Source organism: Lepisma saccharinum, chromosome 29 (assembly GCF_977018435.1).
Source record: "Lepisma saccharinum chromosome 29, izLepSacc3.1, whole genome shotgun sequence".
In the NCBI taxonomy this organism is placed as follows: domain Eukaryota; kingdom Metazoa; phylum Arthropoda; class Insecta; order Zygentoma; family Lepismatidae; genus Lepisma; species Lepisma saccharinum.
The window spans coordinates 2,671,420-2,693,196 of NC_139257.1; the positions used below are offsets into that span (position 1 = coordinate 2,671,420).

The following is a 21,777-nucleotide window of genomic DNA, read 5'->3' on the forward strand; positions in this document are numbered from 1 at the left end:
CATGTAAAAAATTTTTCTTTCAGAAATTTCACGACTATTCCTTGAATTTTGTAAACCATGTTCACATCATGCTTCAGGTCATTATATATGATGCAGTGTGATGAAACAATATTTTCCCCAACAGAGTTCTTACAGTAGACTACCACAGGATGTACAGTACATGACTCAGAAGTCCAGTGGTAACCTTGGGCCTCATCTTGGGATTGTAAAAGACTGGATTCAATCTTTTATTGTAACCGTAGATGAACTTTCTCCTGGATGTTACATTGCTCCTAAGTATGATCAGTTGTGGTATTTTGGAATGGTATCTCAAGTGGATGAAAATCAAGGAGATGTTGTTGTAAAGTTTCTTCACCCCCATGCTCCTTCCCCATCATTCTATTGGCCAAGATATGAAGATACATGTGCAGTACCAATTCCCCATGTGCTGGCTGTTGTTGATCCACCAGAAACAACATCTAGAAGGACATACCACTTCTCAGACATCTGCATGGTGTCAGTGCAGGAAAGAATCATACATTTGGATGGCATAAGGTTCTAAGTTCAATGAACAAGATAATCCAACGTGTCAAAGTATACAACTTGTGTCACAAAGTAAAATTTTGTATATGTTGTATGCACATATATGGAAAGATAAGAAATATATATATAGGCAATATATGGAATATTCAGTAATTTTTAAACCTGTGTTTTGGTCAATCACATTTAAATATCTATATGGATAAATCATCAAACACCAAATGTTGAAGCAGGAGGGGATACCATAATAACTGATATTGTTCAATGATGATTTCATATTAATAAAATAATATAAATTATTATTATTATTATCATTATTGTCATCTTCATTGCTATTCTGTCTCAGGTAATGTTGGCATATCATCAAACTGCTGCTTACAAAGAACACAACATTAAACAAAGATTTTTTTGAATTATATATATTTTGCTTATATATGGATGAATTATTTTATAAATAAGCAAGGAAATAATAATACAACAATGCTCAAAGAATAAACAAAAGTGTAGAATTTCGAGTTTGCTTCACTGATTAATTTATAACACATTATTTGATTGATTTTGAGTTAACCAAAATATTTTAATACTCCGGAAGCCATTTCATCCAAATATCAGACATAAGTATATTATATTTATAGAACAAATAAAATAACCATAACTTTTATTGCTGGGTAAGTTAGAATACATATCCAGGTTAATTTCAAAAATACTTATGCTGGTATTAATTCATTCCCTTTTAATGATAATTGAAATTTTAGCAAGGCATGTTTTCGGCAACAAAATCCCGCTAATATTTTTTTTATTAATTTTTTGTTTTACTAAAATATTGATATCATGTGATGTCATATTTTTTTCTGAAATGCCTATTGTTTGGTTAATATTGTTGTGAAATTATGAAAGGATTGAATCATGTGTGAGCGAGATAAATTTTTTTTTATAAAGCACTGCAGGTTTCAATGAGGGTTTCGGAAATGAAGGAAAACTAGAGTTGGCTGAAAGCTTGAGAGGCCATAACTCTGAAACCAGATGAGTTAGAGGCGAAACATTTTGAGGTTTCTTACCACCATGGAAGGATTGAATGTACCAAGTTTCATAAAAATCTGAGATGGTGGGTTCCCTGGTCTGGTTGAACTGACGTGGAATGACCCCATGCGTAGTAGATCCTCCTTCTGTACTATACTGCACCCTATTTACCCTAAAGTTAGTGCCTCAGAATAAAATACATCAACCCGCTTGTTTCACATTTTCTGTACAGGTTATAGAAAAAATAATAATTTAGAATCGTGCCACAAATTGTCAATCAAATGTTGAATAAATTCAGAATTTTGCCTCTTTATGCTCAAATGGTTATATCTTACAGGTGGAGCAAAGCCCGATTCAGTGTTTCAAACCTTACATAAATTTGTGATTTCAAATAGAGCATGCAGAATCGTAAAAATTCTCCAAGGTTCTTGATGCATTTTACTATTTCTTTTTGACAGCTTATTTTATTAGCAATTCTCACTTTCCAAGTTCATGAAATGTGCAGGATTGGAAGCCTTTCACTACAGCATTTTTATCTACTTGAGGGACCTGCTTCAAAGTTCGCTACTCTCAGCTGGCACTGAAGTGCATTGTTACTAAGTCTACGAATTCTGGACTTTGGAAATTTTCCCGGGTGTATAATCATTTCTCACTATAGCGTAAAATGTAACTAATATTATTTACAGGTATTTAAAAGTAAAAGAACAGTATACAAATTATAAGTAATATATTTTACAAATTCACTATAATATAAATTTAACAACCATTTATGAACAACATTTTTAGTTTCACCTTCAAGAGCAAGAATAAATAAAGTAAACGGCATTGGGAGTGTCCCTATACATCTTCGCGACCCCGGAAACTGTGGATTCCACACTAATATTGGTCGTTCTCGATTATTTTTACATGTCACTCCCTTCCCTCCCCCATCTCTAGGGGTGGCTGGGTTGTCTTACCTCCCACAGTATTTCATTTCACATTGTAAGTCATATGTGTACAAGTTTGGTCATCGTGAAGGTCACCAATTAGCTTACCGAATCCAACAAATATGGATTCAACACTAATCTTGGTCATTTTTGGCATTTTAATTTTCACCCCCTCTTACCCCAATTCCGATAGGTGATGAACTTAAAGTGGAACGGCATTGGGGGTGTCACTATTCACCTTAGAGACCCCGAAAACTATGCATTCCACACTAATATCGGTTGTTTTCAATTATCTTTACATGTCACCCCTCGCCACCCCCACCCCCAGGGTGATCTTACCCTCCCCCAATATTTCTTTCGAGATTGCAAGTGATTCGTGTTCCAAGTTTGGTTAAAATCGCTCCAGGCATTCGAGAATTATGCCAGAAAAAACATACACATATACACACACACACATCCATTTTTATAAATTAGATTAAGTTCTGGCTTATATTTTACATATTTGAGTTATTTTTACATATTATTTCCATATTTCAGAACATTTCTCAACATATACTCAATATTCGCACAATAACTTCATGTCCCCGTGTAACTGAAAGGGTTGGCTGAATTTATTGAAAGTAACTGACAAAGTCCAAAGTGACGTTAAACAAAGCAAAGTTTACAATTTGTTTTACACCCTACAATTGTGTTAATTGCAAGTTTTCTGTCATCCGAACAATAACAACTTGAAATTTCTGTTTCGTACAATAGAGAATGAGGGAAGACTTAAGGATCGGCTTCCGGTTGTTACAAACATTATTTTGACAACATTGGAAGAGAGTCCCATGTCGAGCAGCCTTTTGCTAACTCCACCCTCGATATAGTTGCATGGCCGACAGCAGCACCAGAAGCAACGATTTTGTGGCACACAAAAGGGATTTGCATCTGCTTTCTCTTCAAGACAGTCACAATGTCGATAGAAGTGAAATCAATACTTTTAAAACTCAAAGAGTTACATACATAGTGTCTTATATTTTTAAAGACATATTTTATTTACAATTTTAAGTCCATATTTAATTTTATATTTTGGTGAAAAAAAACTAAATTTGTATTTACATATTTAGCACATTTTTACTGCATATGAATCCATTTCCTGGTGATCAGATTATCCTTCAGTGATATGTTAAAGGAATTCCATGAATATGTGTCAGTATTTATGGAACAAGCCCTTGCCCAATTCATTGTATCCCAGAGAACTTTCACATTTCCTTTTAACAAAATATTCTGGTATGTGCACACATGAAACCAAAATATACATGGAAATTTTAACAGTATTAAATTTACTCTTTTAACAAACATAAAATTATTATTGGCAATGCAGACATTTTGATGCATGGAATTCGCATCACAGAAAGATCTATTGATTGATTTGCTCTTTTTTTTTACTTTGCTTCTTTTTCCACTTTTGGCTAATTTGCGAAGATAGGGATGAGTGATGAAATTGATGAATGGACACTCACAAACATCCATGCCCAGGCTCGGATTCGAACCTGAGCCCTTGACTTTCTAGTGATGTGCTAACCACTCTGCCATGGAGGCCAGCTCGTACCACAATAAGGTCACTGATGCAAGAACAACAATCTAAATTTTAACATATAATAATCTATGACATGCATAACATGATTGATTGATTGAGTTGATATTTCAAGTCCACTTTATTCACAGTAAGGCTAATTGGGACTGGACCTACATTTTAAAGTGGGATTCAAACCACTATGTGCCTCCACTGGGTATCGAACCCGGGACCCCTTGGTTACAAGGTCACAATGCAACCACTGCGCCATCAGGGAGGCTGACATGCACAACATATCACATGGAGTTGTAAAAGATGTCACAACATGATATACAGTGATATTGAAAAAGAATGGTACAAAAGTAAGGTTAATTTATTTTTAAGTGAAAAGAGATACAAAAGCAATTCTGGTGGAAAAGAAGAAAGAAAGGTTGTAAATTTATAGCCTGTGGTTGTAGTTGATGTAAAATCCGCTAGAGCCACTACTTGTTGTTGATAGCTAAAATTGCAACAATGAAGGTAGAGCAAGCATATTGCATAATGGAATTTGAACGAACAGGGGCAATTGTTAGAGACACTTTCGGGGAAAATTCAAGAAACGACCACCACATAGACACTGCATTACATGCTGGGTGAAAAAGTTTGAATCAACTGGAAGTCTGTGCAGTAGAAAAACTCCCGGTCGACCAGGAACGTCAAGGGAGACAGTGGATAGGATTTGAGCTGCTTTTCAAGCGAGTCCTAGAAAATCGACAAACCAAGCAAGTAAAGAAATTTATGTGCCACAACCCACTGTATGGCATATTCTAAGAAAGTGTCTATGCTTTGAACCATACAAATTGAAAGTCATGCAGGCACTGAAAAATGCAGATATGCCAAAAAGCCAGACCCTCTGCATGCAGAATCTGTTCGAAGAAGAGGATGGATTTGCTGACAGGTTAGTGTTTAGCGATGAAGCCACATTTCATGTTAGCGTGAAAGTGAATCACCATAATGTTAGGATCTGGGTTACAGAACACCCTCATACCATAGTGCAGCAGGAAAAAGACTCACCAAAAGTGAATATGTTTTGTGCAATAAGCAGACAGAAAGTGTATGGTCCTTTCCCTTTTGCCGAAGCCACTGTTACTGGACAGACCTACCTGGTCATGTTATCGGAATGGCTCATGCCACAACTGGAGGAAGATATTCCAAATTCCATCTTTCAACAGGATGGTGCTCCTCCCCACTTCCACAACATGTTCGTGCATACCTCAATGCCACCAGACCAGGTCGTTGGATTGGTCATACTGGGAATCAAGATTTGGACAATTCTGACCTGGTCTCTACGATCCCCAGATCTTACTCCATCCCCAGATCTTTTTATGGGGGTTTGTGAAAGACACTGTGTTTGTTCCTCCATTACTACAGGACCTGAAAAATTTCAAGCAGCGCATCTGGTATGCAGTGGAGCTGATAACCCAGGATATGTTGGAACACATCTGGCAAGAAATGGATTATCATTTTGACAGATGTCATGTTAGCCAGGGTGTTCATATCCAACATTTGTAATTGCCCAGGTTAATTTACAACCTTCCTTTCTTCTTTCCCACCAGAATTGCTTTTGTATCTCCTTTCACTTAAAAATAAATTAACTTTACTTTTGTACCATTCTCTTTGAATAACCCTGTATATTACCACATAATACCATTCACTGTGTTATAATGTATAATGTAACAAATAAGACAGAAAATGTTCAAAACAAAATTTTACGCTTTCTTGCAAAGGTATGGATGGTCACCAGAATCATGCTACTTTTCCCCAGGCTTCCATATTTTGTTTTCAAAGAGGAAGCAATCAAGGAATCCATACTTGATTGTTTCATAGCTGTTTGCATTAAACTCAATGCCTCTTCCCATATACAAGAAGAAATTTTGAATACAACTAAACATTCAAGGTGAAAAATTCTTCAGAGAGAATGATGAAAGACCTTAAAACAATTCAGGTGCTAGCCCCTTTTTCTCAGGAGCCGATTTTTTTTTCAAATGCAGTTTAAGAAAGCCATGAATCCTGCTAAGATAAAGCTACACATCTTTAAATACGATCTTAAAACATTTAATTTATTATTAATACATTGGATTGAAAGTATGGCAGACTCTACATTCTAGCAACAGTGCAAAAATTTATAATGGCATGTTCATTATTATGGTTTAGTTTTACGTGATACAGGGAAGACAGAAACATTAACCCATTAATGTCCAAATTTTTTTATCTGATTTTTTTATTTAAAAATGTTGTCCACGGTCAACTGAGCATGAATATTGCCATAATGGAATGAAAAATATCAGAGTTTGCTTATAATATATTTTTAATGGCCGATCCCCAAATGGGGATCATGGGCAATAGCATGTAAATTAGCATAATTTCAATTTCCATTTACACAATTAATTCCCCATCTTGTCTTACATTTAACATATATGAAAACCATTGATACATAACACATATATATGACAAAGATATAAAATATGGATGTATTATCATAAACACATAGTAACATTTGTGTTCACATAAGTGTTTACTTTTCCCACACTTTAAAACAGTCAACATGCTAAACACAATTTCATTTGTTCCTTGCAAACTGAACATTTTCATTTTTACATTTTACAAACATGAATATGATAAATGTATATATGTAAATGTTTATAACACATAAATTTTATGCAAACACAAAAATGTTCTTGTTTTTGACTCAAATGTTTATTTGTGCCACACCTTGAAACAATCAACATGCAAACCAACATTGCATTTGTTGCACTCTTTGCGGACATTTTTCTTGCAAACTGCACATTTTCTTTGCTTTCCCTCTTCAGTCCTCTGTATGAAGTGTCCCAATGGATTCTTTTGAATATCCTGCAGAACACATTTTGCTCCTTTTGGGGTAGGATGCCCTCCCTGGGGTTTTTCTGTCAGATAAAGAGGTCAGATATGCTCGAGCAATCATCCGACGGAAGGTGAGAAGTGGAATCTTGCCATGAACTAATGAATACAGCACATGTTTTTGACTATAGCTACGCCAATTGCATTTGTGATCAAAGGGAAATACCCATTTTTCCTCAAACTCTTGTCCGATATTTCTGAACACACCAATCAAGCATGTCGACTCCCCCCATATGCTTGTTATATTCAGACATTGCTTGGTTGAGGTATTGCCAAGCATTTCTTTTCTGTCTTTGACCATCTTACCACTTGCGAAAGTGAATGCACTCTGATGATTTAACATCACTTTCACATTGTTGTCTCTCCATGTAATAGCAAGGACCTCATTGTAAGTATCAAATCTAAAATCATATGTACCGCAAGGTTCTTTCTTCATTGTTTTGTCATCTTTTACTGGACATTTACTCATTAGATTGATACGAACAGTTCCTGTAGCACAAATTCCCATTTGTTTCAGTTAAACCATGAGGTCGAAACTAGTGAAGAAGTTTTCGAAGTAGATTTAGTGGTCAAGAGGGTGCTCCAAAACAGACACCATGTTCAATACGACAGTTGCATCTGGTGTATATGCTGATTCTTCATCACAATATCTTCCTTCATAAATGTCTATGCGGTAGCAGTAACCTGTCTGTGAGCAACAAAATGCCCACTGACAAACCTCACTGGTTTCCCTCTAATAAATTGCTTCAGAAAATGTTGTCCATAGTAATGGACCATCTGATCACCTACACTAAGATGGCTCGAGAAAACTCCAAATTTTAAGAAATGTGTATTCAACATATCAATCAGTGGGTGAATTTTGAATAACTTGTCACAATTGCCAACCACGTTTGTCAAAAGAGAATTATCATTCACATGAAAGAATCTTTTAATTTCTAAGAACCGGTTCCTGCTCATGCACTGACGTATGCAACGTGTATCAAGATCTTCATCTTCACACCAAATACAATCTTTCCTTTAGTAATTCATGATAACCAGTAAAGAGAAGAATTCAAATGAATTTTCTCAGGCACTGCACTGACAATTCAAAACCGTCATTATTATTTTGTGATGCATACAAGACACTTTGACGTGATAAGCAGTCAAACAAATTGTCATCAAAAAACTCTTCAAATATTTCTACTGTAGTTACGGTACAGTTACCTGCAAGTTGCTGCTTGATGTCTTCTTGCCGTTGAGAGCAGTTGTCATTTGGGGGGATTACTTCACTGTAGTTTGCTTCCACCTTCCTCCATGTAGAATTATTCACGTGATTTCTCTTCTTGCTTAGTGAAGAACAATTTTCACTTGTACGTGATGATGCTGTCTGAATTTCCACCGCTGCAGGAACATCGCGGGGAAGTTCGTCCTCAATTATGTTGTCATCTACGTCTTCTAAGTCTGAAATAATGTCTATGTTTTCTGGCAGAATTTCCACAATATCTATTGTACCACAATGTTCTTCATCTGAATCACTGTCACTAACACCAAAGTCAGGGTCTTCCAAGAGATCTAGAGCTTGATTCAAGGTCAGACACCTGTGTCGACTCATTGTCCTGTCTAACGTGACTCAGCCGAGAAACACCACTGCCACATTCATTGACTAACAATGTGATTGTGCAATACTTTGCAAGTAGTTGATTTTCTGGAAGAGTCCATTATACACACTGTGGGGAGAAATGTTCAAGTTGCTAGGCATTTTTCTCACTATTGTAAAAAAGACCAAACTCTTATTTTTACAGGGAAGTGAAATTTACATCCCCAGAAAAAGTTTATTTTTTTACATGTCACGACAAATTACGTTGTAGAACATAATGGCGTCTGATATACATGTTGATCTTGATCAAGGTGTTATTTAGAAATAATAAACTTGCTATGTTAAAAAAAAGCAAAACTGAAAACTTTATATTTTAAAATTATTTTTATAACGTGAAATATTGACGAACAAAAATATTACATTTTTGAACATAAATGAATGTAATGAATGTATTTAAAATGTATGTTTAAGGTTTTTTTTTTGTTTATCATGCAAGATGAAACGTCAATCATGTGCTCATGTGCAAAGAACTATATATTGTTCTCAGTGAAGCAATATATGTGTGACCCGAAAATAGGGATTGAGGGCATAATGGGTAAAAAAAACACATACTGTACTCGTCCTTTAAAAAAAAAAGTTAATGGAAATTTCTGTAAGGGAACTCAAAATATTTTGTAAAAAATATACATTATTTTAGAAATTAATTTTAAAATGCAGGTGCTAGGTAAAACTTTTCAGGCACCATGGCGACTCGGTTCACTTTACTGATGAAAGTATTGTGGCACTCACTTCAAAATACTTCATGCACTCACCTTTGTGTCTCTGCAGCTGGATATTCATCTTCAACTGTGAATTCACTCTTCACATCTTCAGACTTCACATTAACATTGTATCCCTCATCACTTTTGCATGCAACAGCATCAAATCGAGCGAAGTCTTCACTCGTATCCAAATCTTCACTATCCTCTGGCAAAAAATCACTCATCTCAGCACTGGAGTGCAAATATATGTGAAAGTAGCTACCAGAAACATTACCTGGCTCTTCGACTTTCATTTGTTCCTCCTTTGGTTCAGATTTATTAACTGATGACTGATTAACTTCAATTGACTCTTCAGGAAGAGAAATATCTTGGGTCTCACTCTTTATTGAACAAGTCATGAGATCAGGATCTACCTTCAGTAGTGGGGTCAAAGGGACAGACTCCATTTGTGATGATGAGCGTGAGGCACTTGAAATCTGAAAATACATTTTACACACAAACTTTAGATGGTGTTTGGTTTGATTTAAATTGCTTTAAAGAAAAAAATAATTTATAGAATAATGTACATATGGATTTTGTAGATACCAGAATCACTTTTGGTGAAAGTACATTAATCTCATAACCATTTAATGGTGTTTATTAGGCTGTAAGAAAAGAAACAAAAAAATATATGTACTAATGGGGTGAAACTCATACAAAAGGAAATGTAATAAGTAAACTGTAAACATACTTAAATTTATCTTGATTTAAAATTCAATAATTATTACAGACAAAAATAGCAAACATTTTGTGTAGAAAATTTACAAAATACTAATCATGTAAAACCATAAAATAGTGTCATCATTATCTCCCAAACTATATCATTTAAAAAAAATGCAAATTTAGCAACAAAGACTATAAAAATATCTTAAGTTACAATTATAGAGAATCCAGAATGTTTTATTTTCACTGCAAGAAAAGTTACTGAAATAATTATATTTTCATTAACACACTCAACAAACATTTCCATAGTAGGCTCATATGTACAGTATCAGAAACAGAAAAATGTATATTTACATGTAATTTATTTGCTTTAATCAAACTGTTGTAATATCTTTATGTTTTATGTTTCTCTTAAAAATAACAAGAATCAATTGAAATAAAAAAATATCAATAATATATTTTTTAAATAAAAATTATTTTTCATCCACCCTGCTGTTAAAATTGAATACAAAATACCATACAGCACACACACACACACATGCTTTTGAAAGAGAAGATGTCTACTGGCGATCGAACCGAGGATTTTAGAATTTTGCACCACATTCATGGATTCCTAAGTCTGTACCATCTACTTCAATATTAATTTTACATTCTGATTTAACAGAAGAATGGAAAATAAAACTATCTGAAATTAAACTGTGATCTCGCACGTCATTATTAAGCTTCCAATCAAAACTTAAAGAATATAAAAGAAAATAAAGAAGTAATGCTTGCAACTCCAGCACCCACCCAGCATCTTATAAAGTGGGTACTTGGAGGAAACTGTGGGGGGTAAAGGGCACAGGGGCATGGTGCTGATCACATCACCTTCACCTTTGACCATGATCAATTAAGTGCGGGTGCCTAACTCGACACCCCTATACACCTTCAGGGCGTGGTTCAAAGCACAGGGAAGCACTTTACTTTCCTTACTTTTTATCATTTAATACAAAAATGGTATAACAATAATTAATTCTTGTGACAGAGTGGACTTCCTAAAGAAGGCTCTACTGGTAACAGTATGACTAACTATGCAGCACATTATAATATGTGGTGATTCTACCACATCACTGTAAATTTTAAAATTTGGCTACCAACAGTACAAAAAAAATATAATGGCATATTTATTATTCTGATTTAATGATACACGTGATACAGAAAGCACAAAAACATGACAAAGCATATGCTGCACTTGCTATTTTTTAAAAAGGACAATAAAACTTTCCAGAGGGAACTTGAGTTATTAAAAAGAAATGAACTGTACTTGGAAATTCAATGCCAGGTGAAAATTTTCAGGCGACTTGAACCGTGTATCCGTCAACCCCTGGCCTGGATATAAATGTTTGTGTATTGCAATTTAGAAATAATATGGATGATGTGATATCTATTCCCAAGAAAATATTCACTACATCCTACTAAAGTGGATATTTTTGGGGGGAGGTAGTTCGTAAGATTCTGCTAATGGCATCAAGTTGTGTTTGTGTAAGGTAAAAGGTAAAGTTCCTCGTGCATGCATAGAGCACCATGCCATAAAGGCGCATGTAGAGGTATGGAAGTAGAGCCCCACACATTCTTGATCTCGACAATTTTAGAGGTGAAGTGATCAGAACTATGCTTCGGCTGCCTTTACCCCCTACCTCCGGTACCCATTGACTTGAAACTGAGCAAGCCCCAGAGCAACTTTATGCTGGGACAAGGCAAGAAAAATTCCGACTTTAGATCACCCACCCCAGGAATCAAACCAGGGTCTCCCAAGTGGCAGTCACACACCCTACAGACTAGACTGCCATGGCTTAAAAATTTTGTAGGATTTCCAATTTCTTTTTAATGTTTTTCAAAATTGGAGCTGGGCATTACATATCCTCAAAGAGTGTTTTTGTCATGCTTCCCTGCAAATTTGGTCCATCGAGTTTTTATAGGGCCGATGCCAGAAGTGAAATTTTGGAATCTTTTCCCATAAGCTAGCAACACTACTGCTAATTTTTCCCACATAATGTGTTCTACTGTGGTGGCCACAGGGCAATACTAAATACCAATTTATTTTTAACGATCCTTTAGGCACACCATTTTCTGTAACATGCATAGACATGTGGTGTACACCTGTCTCCCAAACCTTTAACTATCTTTAAGGTATGAAATACACAGTGAATTGTACTGATGATTAGAGACCGGAAATTCCTTCCTTCTTTTCAACACGGATCATGGAATAAATAACAACATTGTTGATAATTATCTTTCAACAACAAAAAAACATGGTTTTGACTTCCCTTTTTTTCCCTTTTCCAGTCCACATTCCCTTCTTTAGAAACATTTATCTTTGTGGTACTCTAATCGACTAGTTTTTTAGCCTATATTCATCTTTTTTCCTTTTTTAAAGAGCACCTTCCTTGGTCCCATTATTGACAAGATATCAAATATTTTGTACAACTGTCTTATCCCTAAACAAAACATTCAACAATTGCCTATTTGGAGGAAAGGAAGAACAAATGCCTTCTACCGTACCCTGTTGGGAGTATGTTGCAGCGACTGTTGGAAAAATGTGATCAGCAGTAACAAACACATCGTAAGCGGCACAGCTGTTGAGTTGAAAGAAAGTCTGTTTTTTGCTAGTCTTATATATCACTCTTTTATGCATATGCAAATAGTCAGCACACTTCACTCTCCTGTGACCCCAGTCAGAAGACATTTCAAACTCAGTCCTATCCACAAAACACCCTACACCTCAATCAATCAGCAGAATCCTCACAAAAGCTTACTGGTACTGTTGGACCACAAATTTGGTAGACTGCTCTCTTTCTTTTCCTCTTGACAACTGAACTGTGAATTCATGTGTCCTCCCTTTTATATGTTAGGCAGAGAATTATCTGGATGGTTCCAGAATGTTCTAGAAGGTTCTCTTACATTCTGGAATAATCTGGATGTTCCAGATTGTTCTGGAATTATCTTCAAGCTTCCACATTGTTCCAGAAGACTTTAATGATTTGGAAGGTTGCAATGTCCCCCCGGTTGTACACCAGTCGTCACAAAGTTAGTCCGCTACTCCTTTAGTCGGGAACATGAGAATCTTTGCAAATCATCAGGGCTTGCTGGGTAGAAAAGAAACACAACACAGTATTCAAAGTTAAACGGAGTGTTACAATCTCTTATATTTCAAAATCACTTACCAATAAAACACTAGAACATTCAATACTAACGTTAGGCAATTCACTCACATATAGCGAAAGTCAAATTATATAATTAATTGTTTACTTTCAACTTATCGGCAAGAAGAAAACTTGAAAACCCAAAATCTATACTTCAATTCTCTCCGTTTCCAAGTTCTAATTATTCTTCACCTTCACCTGTTTTTCAAACTCAGTCTGTCGTCAGGTGAGGAACATTCAGGTGGGTTCACTTCCTCGGCTGAGATGAGAAAGTGACGTCAACAGGAACAGATTTTGACGTATTGATAAACATATATAAAAGTTCCAACTACAACTGTCAGTCTAACTAATATTGTCTGTGACAACTTGCACATTATTTGAAGTAAAAAAACATTTTAAAAATCTTAACTTCTTACAAATATAAAATCTTAAACTCTCAGGTTCGTTACAAGGTTCTACGTAAAGAAAATCCAGAAGAATAAAAACATTTCACCAGTTTCAACTTTGTTTAATTTATTGTTTTTATTCTATCACATTGAGCACATTGGTCCGAGAGTGGATTATTTAATAAAACATATAAAATTCCAGAACCAAGGTGGTGTGTTCTCCTTTTCAGGATATGAAGTACCCTTAGATATACAACTCCTGTAAAATTCTCCGAATTTTTGAGATTGTTGTACTTGAGACAAAAAAGTTAAAAAAAACTGCAATAAAGAAATTAGCCATGGAAGTTAAAACATGAACATTGTTTATAAAACCTGTTAAACTCTAAAGTGCAAGTTCTCCTTTTCAGGAGAACAGCACAAAATTAAAAATTTTGGGATTGAAATTTTTGAAAAAAAGAAATTGTTTTTGATTTTTCAAAAACAATTTCAGAAGGCTACAACAAGAGAACTATTTCCAAATGGAGGTTATCATTTTAATCAGAAAATTGTTCTCTTTCAAATAAGAAAAACAGCAACAAAATATCTTAAACCGTTCCCGAGATAGAGCGCATTTTCATATTTTGCCGAAAATCGCATGTGAGAAACGATGGCCGAAGTGCCATTTTTGGCGACCTGTATCTCGGGCCAGGAATTTTTTTCGACAAAACAAAAAAAAAAATACGTGTTTCTTACTTTGTCCTGAATTTTAACATATGTTTAATTCAATAACATCTGAGACTATGAAGGTAACACCCCTGCCTGAATTGATCTGGACTATGCCTTATATTGGTATGTGAGTGGGTGGTTTCGTAGTTGTATGTCTAGGTCCCTTGATTGACAGTACACCTTGAGAATTACATCCATTTTTTTTATTGATAGATTTAGACTTTGATGTAATATAAAATGTGTTATTTGACCACAAAAATATGGCGCACGTAAGTTAAAAGAAATTCTATCTCACAGCACCATTGCTGTACAGGACCAAAAATTCTTCTGCAAAGGATATCAGTTGAGGAAAAATTGGTCACAAATGAAAACATTTGAAATGTGTTCATAACATATGACTATCTGAAAAAAACTTGTTTCAAGACTTTAACTGAAATTGTATATAGTGGGATCTTCACAATGTTGTTTACTAGCCCCCCTCTATTTATATCTGTGTGTGCAGCTGGGTGGTAGGGAAGCTAGTTCTTCCCCTTCAGCTATTAACTAGCATGGGTTAAAAATCTGTGCCATTGGACAAACTACATTAACAATATGCATAATTCATAAAAAAAGCAACATATGCTGCAATTTAAACAAATATATGAATAGTAATACAAGAAAATCAGAAGAATCATACGAGCCTCCACCATTGGCTTAGTATTAACATTATTCCTATTATCCCATCTAAGCATACAGCAACAAACAATACTCACCCAATAATAATCACAAACTGTCACAGGATAGATTTTTGGAATATTCGTATGCAAAGAAATGAATGTGGATGGCAAAGAGAACTAAGTTATTTTGGCACCAAAGTGATCAAATCTACAACTTATAATATGAAGTACATTCATCATTAATTTAATTCCATGTACTAAAAAGTGTATCATCTTCTTTTTAAAATAAGCCTTTTTCCTAATAAATGTAAATAAACTAATAAAATAAATTATAAGTGTGTGCTTTCAATCAAATAATTAAGAACAAAACATTTATGGGCATTCACAGCATTGACTTTGGTTGGAGACATGGTGTAAAATAGGCATATTCTTCCCCATAATAGTGTCACCTCCTGAAAGAAACACTTTATCAATATGTTATCACGTCCCTGAAATATAAAACACAAACGACTGTGACTGAAATAACATTCTTGGGTCGGCATTTGTTTTCCAGGGAAGGGAACACGAACCACCTTACCCCACATTCTGAATATCTACGAAAAAATTATGTATAATGTTATGCTATGAAAATTTGCTTCAATGATACTTTGAAGCTAGATTCTTAGATTTTCAGTTAATTTAAAACAGTTTAAATACGGTACCCATTTTTAAATATTTTCAGAAATAAGTGGTCATATTTTCAGAAGGAATGAAGAAGCCATCAATTTTATTTACGGGTAAGTTATTTATGGGTAAGTTAGATCATTTATCTAAGTTTTCTTTAAAAATACTTCAGTTGGTGTTGTACCTTTCTCTATCAACAATAATTCAAATTTTATTAAACCATGGTATTGTTCCAAAAAAATCAGATAATATTATTTTATTAATTTATTAGTGTACTAAAATATAAATGTGATATATTGGAATATTTTTTGTGGAATCCTTATTGTTTGGTTAACATTGTTGTGAAGTTTCAAAGAGATAGAATAATTTAGAGGGAGATAAAATTATTTTTCCAAGACAGTGCAGGCCCTCTTGGAAGCTCTGGGGATGGAAGAAATAAGGGATCACTGAAAGTATGAGAGGCTATAAGAATGAAACCAGTCATGTTTGAGACCAAAACAAAAATTGTGGTTTCTGACCTCCATGGAAGGATTAAATATGTCAAGTTTCTTCAAATCAGATAGCATCGGTACCATGGTCTGGTTGAACTGACGTGGAATGTTGATTCTGAGATACTTAGATACGGGCCTCACACCAGCTTCTGTGACATCACAGGATTAGACAAGTATAGTATTTAGTATTCTGAGTAAATAATCCTCTCTTATTTGTTCAGAACGTTGCTTTCACCTAAAGAACATTTCAAATGTTATATGATATTAGAAAATATGTAGTAAATAATATTGATAAAAGTAAAATTAAATCTTTACCATTATGGATAATGTACCTTTATTTTTCAAATTACCAATTGAAAAAAAGCGATATAGATAAAATTTCATCCTACATTTGGAACTTATTGTAGGTTCGTAAATAACATTCATTGTTAGTATATAATTGCTATTAAATTGATGTGGAATAAAAACGTACGGTTCAAGTTACATATGAGTCATTCCATGCGAAATCAACACAGCCCCTAACCTGACCATCTCCGATTTTCATGAAATTTGGGGAATTTGAACTACGCATGGAACTTAGTAACTATGGAAATTTTGAGTCTCGTTTGTCTTGTAATTGTTAAATTATTCAAGGTCAACGTTTGCATAAATTGCTCTTTTTGAGCCCGCTTAGCTGTACTAAATGTGGTGTAACTCCACCCCTATTTCGCCTAGGAAGATCAAATAAAGCTTATTGTACAGGGAATTGAACAAGCTTGCCTGTGATATATAACAAGCCTAACTTTGGATAAAAATATAATTTTGTCACGTGACCTTGACCTTGAATATCTCAAAACAAGTCATCACCAAAAATCACGAAAAAAATATATTTGGTCTCTCATTCCATACTCTAAAACATATCAAAATACGATTCTGGGACTGCAATGGGATCAGAAGATAAAAAATAATATGTGTAGTTATGTGACTGGTAAAAGCCTCATTACATGAACTATGATGAGTCAAATTTCCCTTAACACCACCCTACAAAATGTAAAGGAGTTATCCTGGGTATAATTGGTCATGAAAGAAATAGGTTAGGCACAGGGAGATCCCTAGCCGTGTGTGTCAAACGCAGGTCCAGCATATTGAATTCAACGAAAAATTTCAAAGAAAAGGGGGTGATGTGATTCATCAAATCAGGCTAGTATTTCACGAGAAATGAAGTGACGAAGGTTTTTCAAAAAGTATTTAACCAGCAAAAAGTTATTACTGCTTGCTTGTAACCATTTTCTCCTTATCGAGGTGTTAAAATCAAATCATTAAAATGCTCCTAATGTGTTAGGCACTCATCGAGATCACGCTGACATCCCGGAAGAGAAAGAAGTATACTTAGGTACGCACCACTGCATGTGATTTTAATCAGCGACATTCACCAAATAGTTGAATAGTGAAGAATATTGGGAAAAGTATCTCAAACAAAAACTTCCTTTGGAATGAAAAAAATCTTCAGTGACGAGGCTAATTTTTATGTTCACGGTGAAGTTAATAAAAAGAATATGCAAATACCCGTGATTTGATAATCTACAGTAGACAGATCCCAGCCGAATGGTTGTTGCTGGTGAGCTAATGATGTGGTATAGTGTACGAAGAACGGGACTGGTTGGTCCATATTCAACAACGGAACCTTAAATTTTGAGGGCTTCTTGGATTTGTTAAGTGAACAGGTTTTTCATCTTTGCTTACGGGACATGGCACTTTTCCAGAGTTTTGAAACAGGACTATGTGGACGTTGTGGCAATTTCTTCATGGTAAATTTCTAGGTAGATTGATGGGTAGACGGGGATCTATTAAAAGGCCTGCACATTCCACAGATGTATCATCTTAGGAGAACATTTACCTTCAGAAACATTTGAAGAGAATGGTGCATGCACTAAAAGTCCATGATTTTGACCATCTGAGAGAAGGCATAGTTGCTGTTTGTGATGATGTTGCACCTGCTACATTGTCAAATGTTCTATGTGAGTGTGAGAGACGTCAACGAGTGTGCTCACATGAACATTGACAACATTATAATGTGAATATATCGTAAGTCAAAGATATGCATATAACTTTTTGCTGGTTAAATACATGTTGAAAAACCTTCGTCGCTTCATTTCTCGCGAAATACTAGCCTGATTTGATGTATCACATCACCCCCTTTCCTTTGAAATTTTTCGTTGAATTCAATAAGGTGGTCAACAATATGCCGGACCTGTGCTTGACACACACGGCTAGGGATCTCCCTGTGCCTAACCTATTTCTTTCATGACCAATTATACCCAGGATAACTCCTTCACATTTTGTAGGGTGGTGTTAAGGGAAATTTGACTCATCATAGTTCATGTAATGAGGCTTTTACCAGTCACATAGTTACACATATTATTTTGTATCTTCTGATCCCATTGCAGTCCCAGAATCATATTTTGATATGTTTTAGAGTATGGAATGAGGGACCAAATATATTTTTTTCATGATTTTTGGTGATGGCATGTTTTGAGATATTCAAGGTCAAAGGTCAAGGTCACGTGACAAAATTATATTTTTTATCCAAAGGTAGGTTTGTTATATATCACTGGCAAGCTTGTTCAATTCCTTGCACAATAAGCTTTATTTGATCTTCCTAGGCAAAATAGGGGCGGAGTTACACCACATTTAGTACAGCTAAGCGGGCTCAAAAAGAGCAATTTATGTGAACGTTGACCTTGAATAATTTAACAATTACAAGACAAACGAGACTCAAAATTTCCATAGTTACTAAGTTCCATGCGTAGTTCAAACTCCCCAAATTTCATGAAAATCGGAGATGGTCAGGTTGGAAACTGCACATATCTGTATTGATTTGGCATGGACATCCTATGCAAGATAATTTTGAAAAAGTTCATGTACAAAAGGTTGAGCAATGAGCTTGTAAGATTGGAATTTCATATTAAATAAGCATTTGAACTCTGGAAACTCAATTCCTGTGTCAAATTTGAATAAATGTTTAATTTTTTACGAATTTGGTAAATATTTGGTTGTAGGTTACAAATTTTCAAAATCATTTTTTGCATTAAAATCTTACATGCAAGCAAAGAGAGAAAGTGTACAAATACTAAAGCAACAAACGTAATAGCCTAACCTATTTGCAATACCTAGATGCTAAGAACACCAATCTTAAATCATCTAACAGTAATTCAAGCTTATGCTTATGAATAGGGATTTACGATCACCTGGAAAATGAAACTCATTGACAATATAATACAAAACATGCAACTTAGTGATAGGTATGCTCCATTCCTGAATCGATGGGTAAATATCCGATATCGCCCGAACGGATTTCTTCAAATTTAGGGGAGAAACTACTTACTGAAATCAGTTTCTGTAGCATTGTCGAAGTTCTTGGAGGTATTTTCTTTCACGGAAACTGAAAACTTGAAAACAAGAAATAATCACTTGTTATGTAAGGAACTTGAATTTTCTTTAAACATTATGCCGTTGTTTCCATTATGTACGTGCAGATGGTGCGAGCATCGAAAGTCACGCAATCTCGCCAGCGTTTCCAAACGTGCCTTTTTTTACGAGACTTTATTTTAACTATGCTTACCCAACCTAACCTTCCCGGAAATGGTACGTGAGGCTATCCTGAATGGTTTTTGGGGCTATCCGTCAATGGTTTTTTGGGCTATCATGAATGGTTTTTGAGGATATCCATCAATGGTTTATGGGGCTATCCATGAATGGTTCATGAGGCTATCAGTCAATGATTTGTGATGACTTAATGAACCCGAAAGTAGGTATTTTTTGGTTAAGAATGTTGAAGCACTGCATACCCACCGACAAAACACAAGCACGATGATCCATGACGAGTGCACGCCATATTGTCTGTTACCCAAGCAGAACAAGGAAGACAAATAATGACTCGTAATATGAAAAGTTTATGGAAAAAGGCATAACTTCACGTTAAAGAATTTTTTGCATTGCAGAATAGGTAAGTATCAATGCTAAAATTAACGAAATATACGAGTGAGAGGTGTTCGGGCCTTATCGGATAATTACCAATTGATGTAACAGGCGATACATACATTCCAACACAGAATAAATTGATTCGAGAGAAAACTATCGAAACTGGAAAATGTCTTACCTGATTGGTAAATATTTACCAGCAGTTTATGGTGTAGGGAAAATAATGTTGAAGTATTCAAATATATTCCCTTACTTCTCCATTAAAGTTGGCAAGCCTCCATTCAACATACAGAAGTAACACCACTGTTTTACCATCAGACTGTTGAAATGATTATTACTTAATTCTGTAATACATGTTAACATCACTTACAATTGGTGACTGACCATTAATTATTTGCTTGGAGTATCTCTTTGTAGTCCTTCCAATTCAGATATGTATCATCATGTCTTCTTTCGCATCTCCAAAATGTTCGGTAATTTTCCACTCTTTTGTAGCCTTCATAATAATTTACTTCTTTCACATGTACGTACATTCATCTGTCAGGTAACACTTTACTATACCCGAGACAGATTTCTTCAAATTTACAGGAGAAAGTACTGACGCAAATCATTTTCTGTAGCATTGTTGATGTTCGGGTATGTAATTTTGATTCATTTTAATGCGATTGCATGTGGTTTTGTACGAAAATCTATTTCCGATGTGCTATTGCTGCTGCCGCCATTTGCTTCCTGCATGAGAACAGAATACGCTCTTGTATTGTCCGTATATGCTTAATTGAACGAAAGGAGTGCTAATGGAACCAAACCTAACAGGGCTAACCTAACCTAGTAGGCATACCTTGTCCCCGTGATGGTTTGTGGGGCTATCGTGAATTTTTGGGCTAACGTCAATGGTTTTTCTGGCTCAAGGAACGATCAACGGTAAGCTATCGCCATGTTGTGTGTGGAAATAAACAAGCACAGTAAGTACTCGTAAATGTAAGAAATATACATTACTTTCCTAACAAATTAAATTATTTCACCTAAATAAGTGTTCCGGAATGCAGGATGGGGGTCGGGTAACCTTATCTACACCCTCGAATTTTGAAAAAAAAAAATTTCATTATGAAGATTATGTGATCCTATTTGTGAATTAAAAAAAATTAGAGCGCGGAAAGAAGTATTTACAACTGTACAGCCGTTTAAAGTTGCCATTTTGTCGTTTGTAATTGTCGAAATTTACCACCGGTTCCGGGCACCGCCCCTGGGGTAATTGACTTACCGCCCCCTTCCGCTACCGCGGCCCCGCCTCCGCTTCGCTCCGGCTACCCACCTTTATCTATAGAATCCCTTTTAAAAGGCATGTTAGAAATTGGCCAGTCACCTGCCCCAAACACTATTTCTCACTGTTTTCCGCATTGACACATGAAGATACAAAAAACGAAGGCTAAAATTAAACCAAAGAAGGTAACTTACCTCTTTTTACCAAAGCCAGGTATTGAATTGTGGGTCGAAGTTCAATTTGTAATTCCAAAAATGAAGTAACTCCTACGTTGAAACTCCTTGTTGTCCTTTTCCACAGAATACCAACCTCCACTCCCTTCCCATCATAAAAACTAGAAGTCGCAAATTATCCCATCCCACAAGTCATTTAGAAAAACAACTCTCCCCTTTACGGCGTGCAGTTGCCAAAAAAAAAAAAAATCCAATTTCTGAAGTCCCATAAATGACATCCAATGTCTGAAATGTCCAATTCGCCATTATATCACACAAATACCAT

General features: G+C 35.3%; 1 protein-coding gene across 1 annotated transcript in view; it reads right to left on the reverse strand.

Moving 5' to 3' along the window:
* The window catches only part of LOC145981159 (uncharacterized), a 35,687-nt gene extending 14,118 nt beyond the window's left edge, over window positions 1–21,569 (reverse strand). The window contains exons 1-2 of the mRNA XM_083114288.1: window positions 21,474–21,569; window positions 9,325–9,749 (exon numbers count right to left, since the gene is read on the reverse strand). Coding sequence (XP_082970414.1) covers window positions 9,325–9,719 — 395 coding nt within the window. The 5' untranslated portion in view covers window positions 9,720–9,749; window positions 21,474–21,569. The remainder of the gene's footprint in view (window positions 1–9,324; window positions 9,750–21,473) is intronic.
* Between the last annotated feature and the right edge of the window lie 208 nt (window positions 21,570–21,777).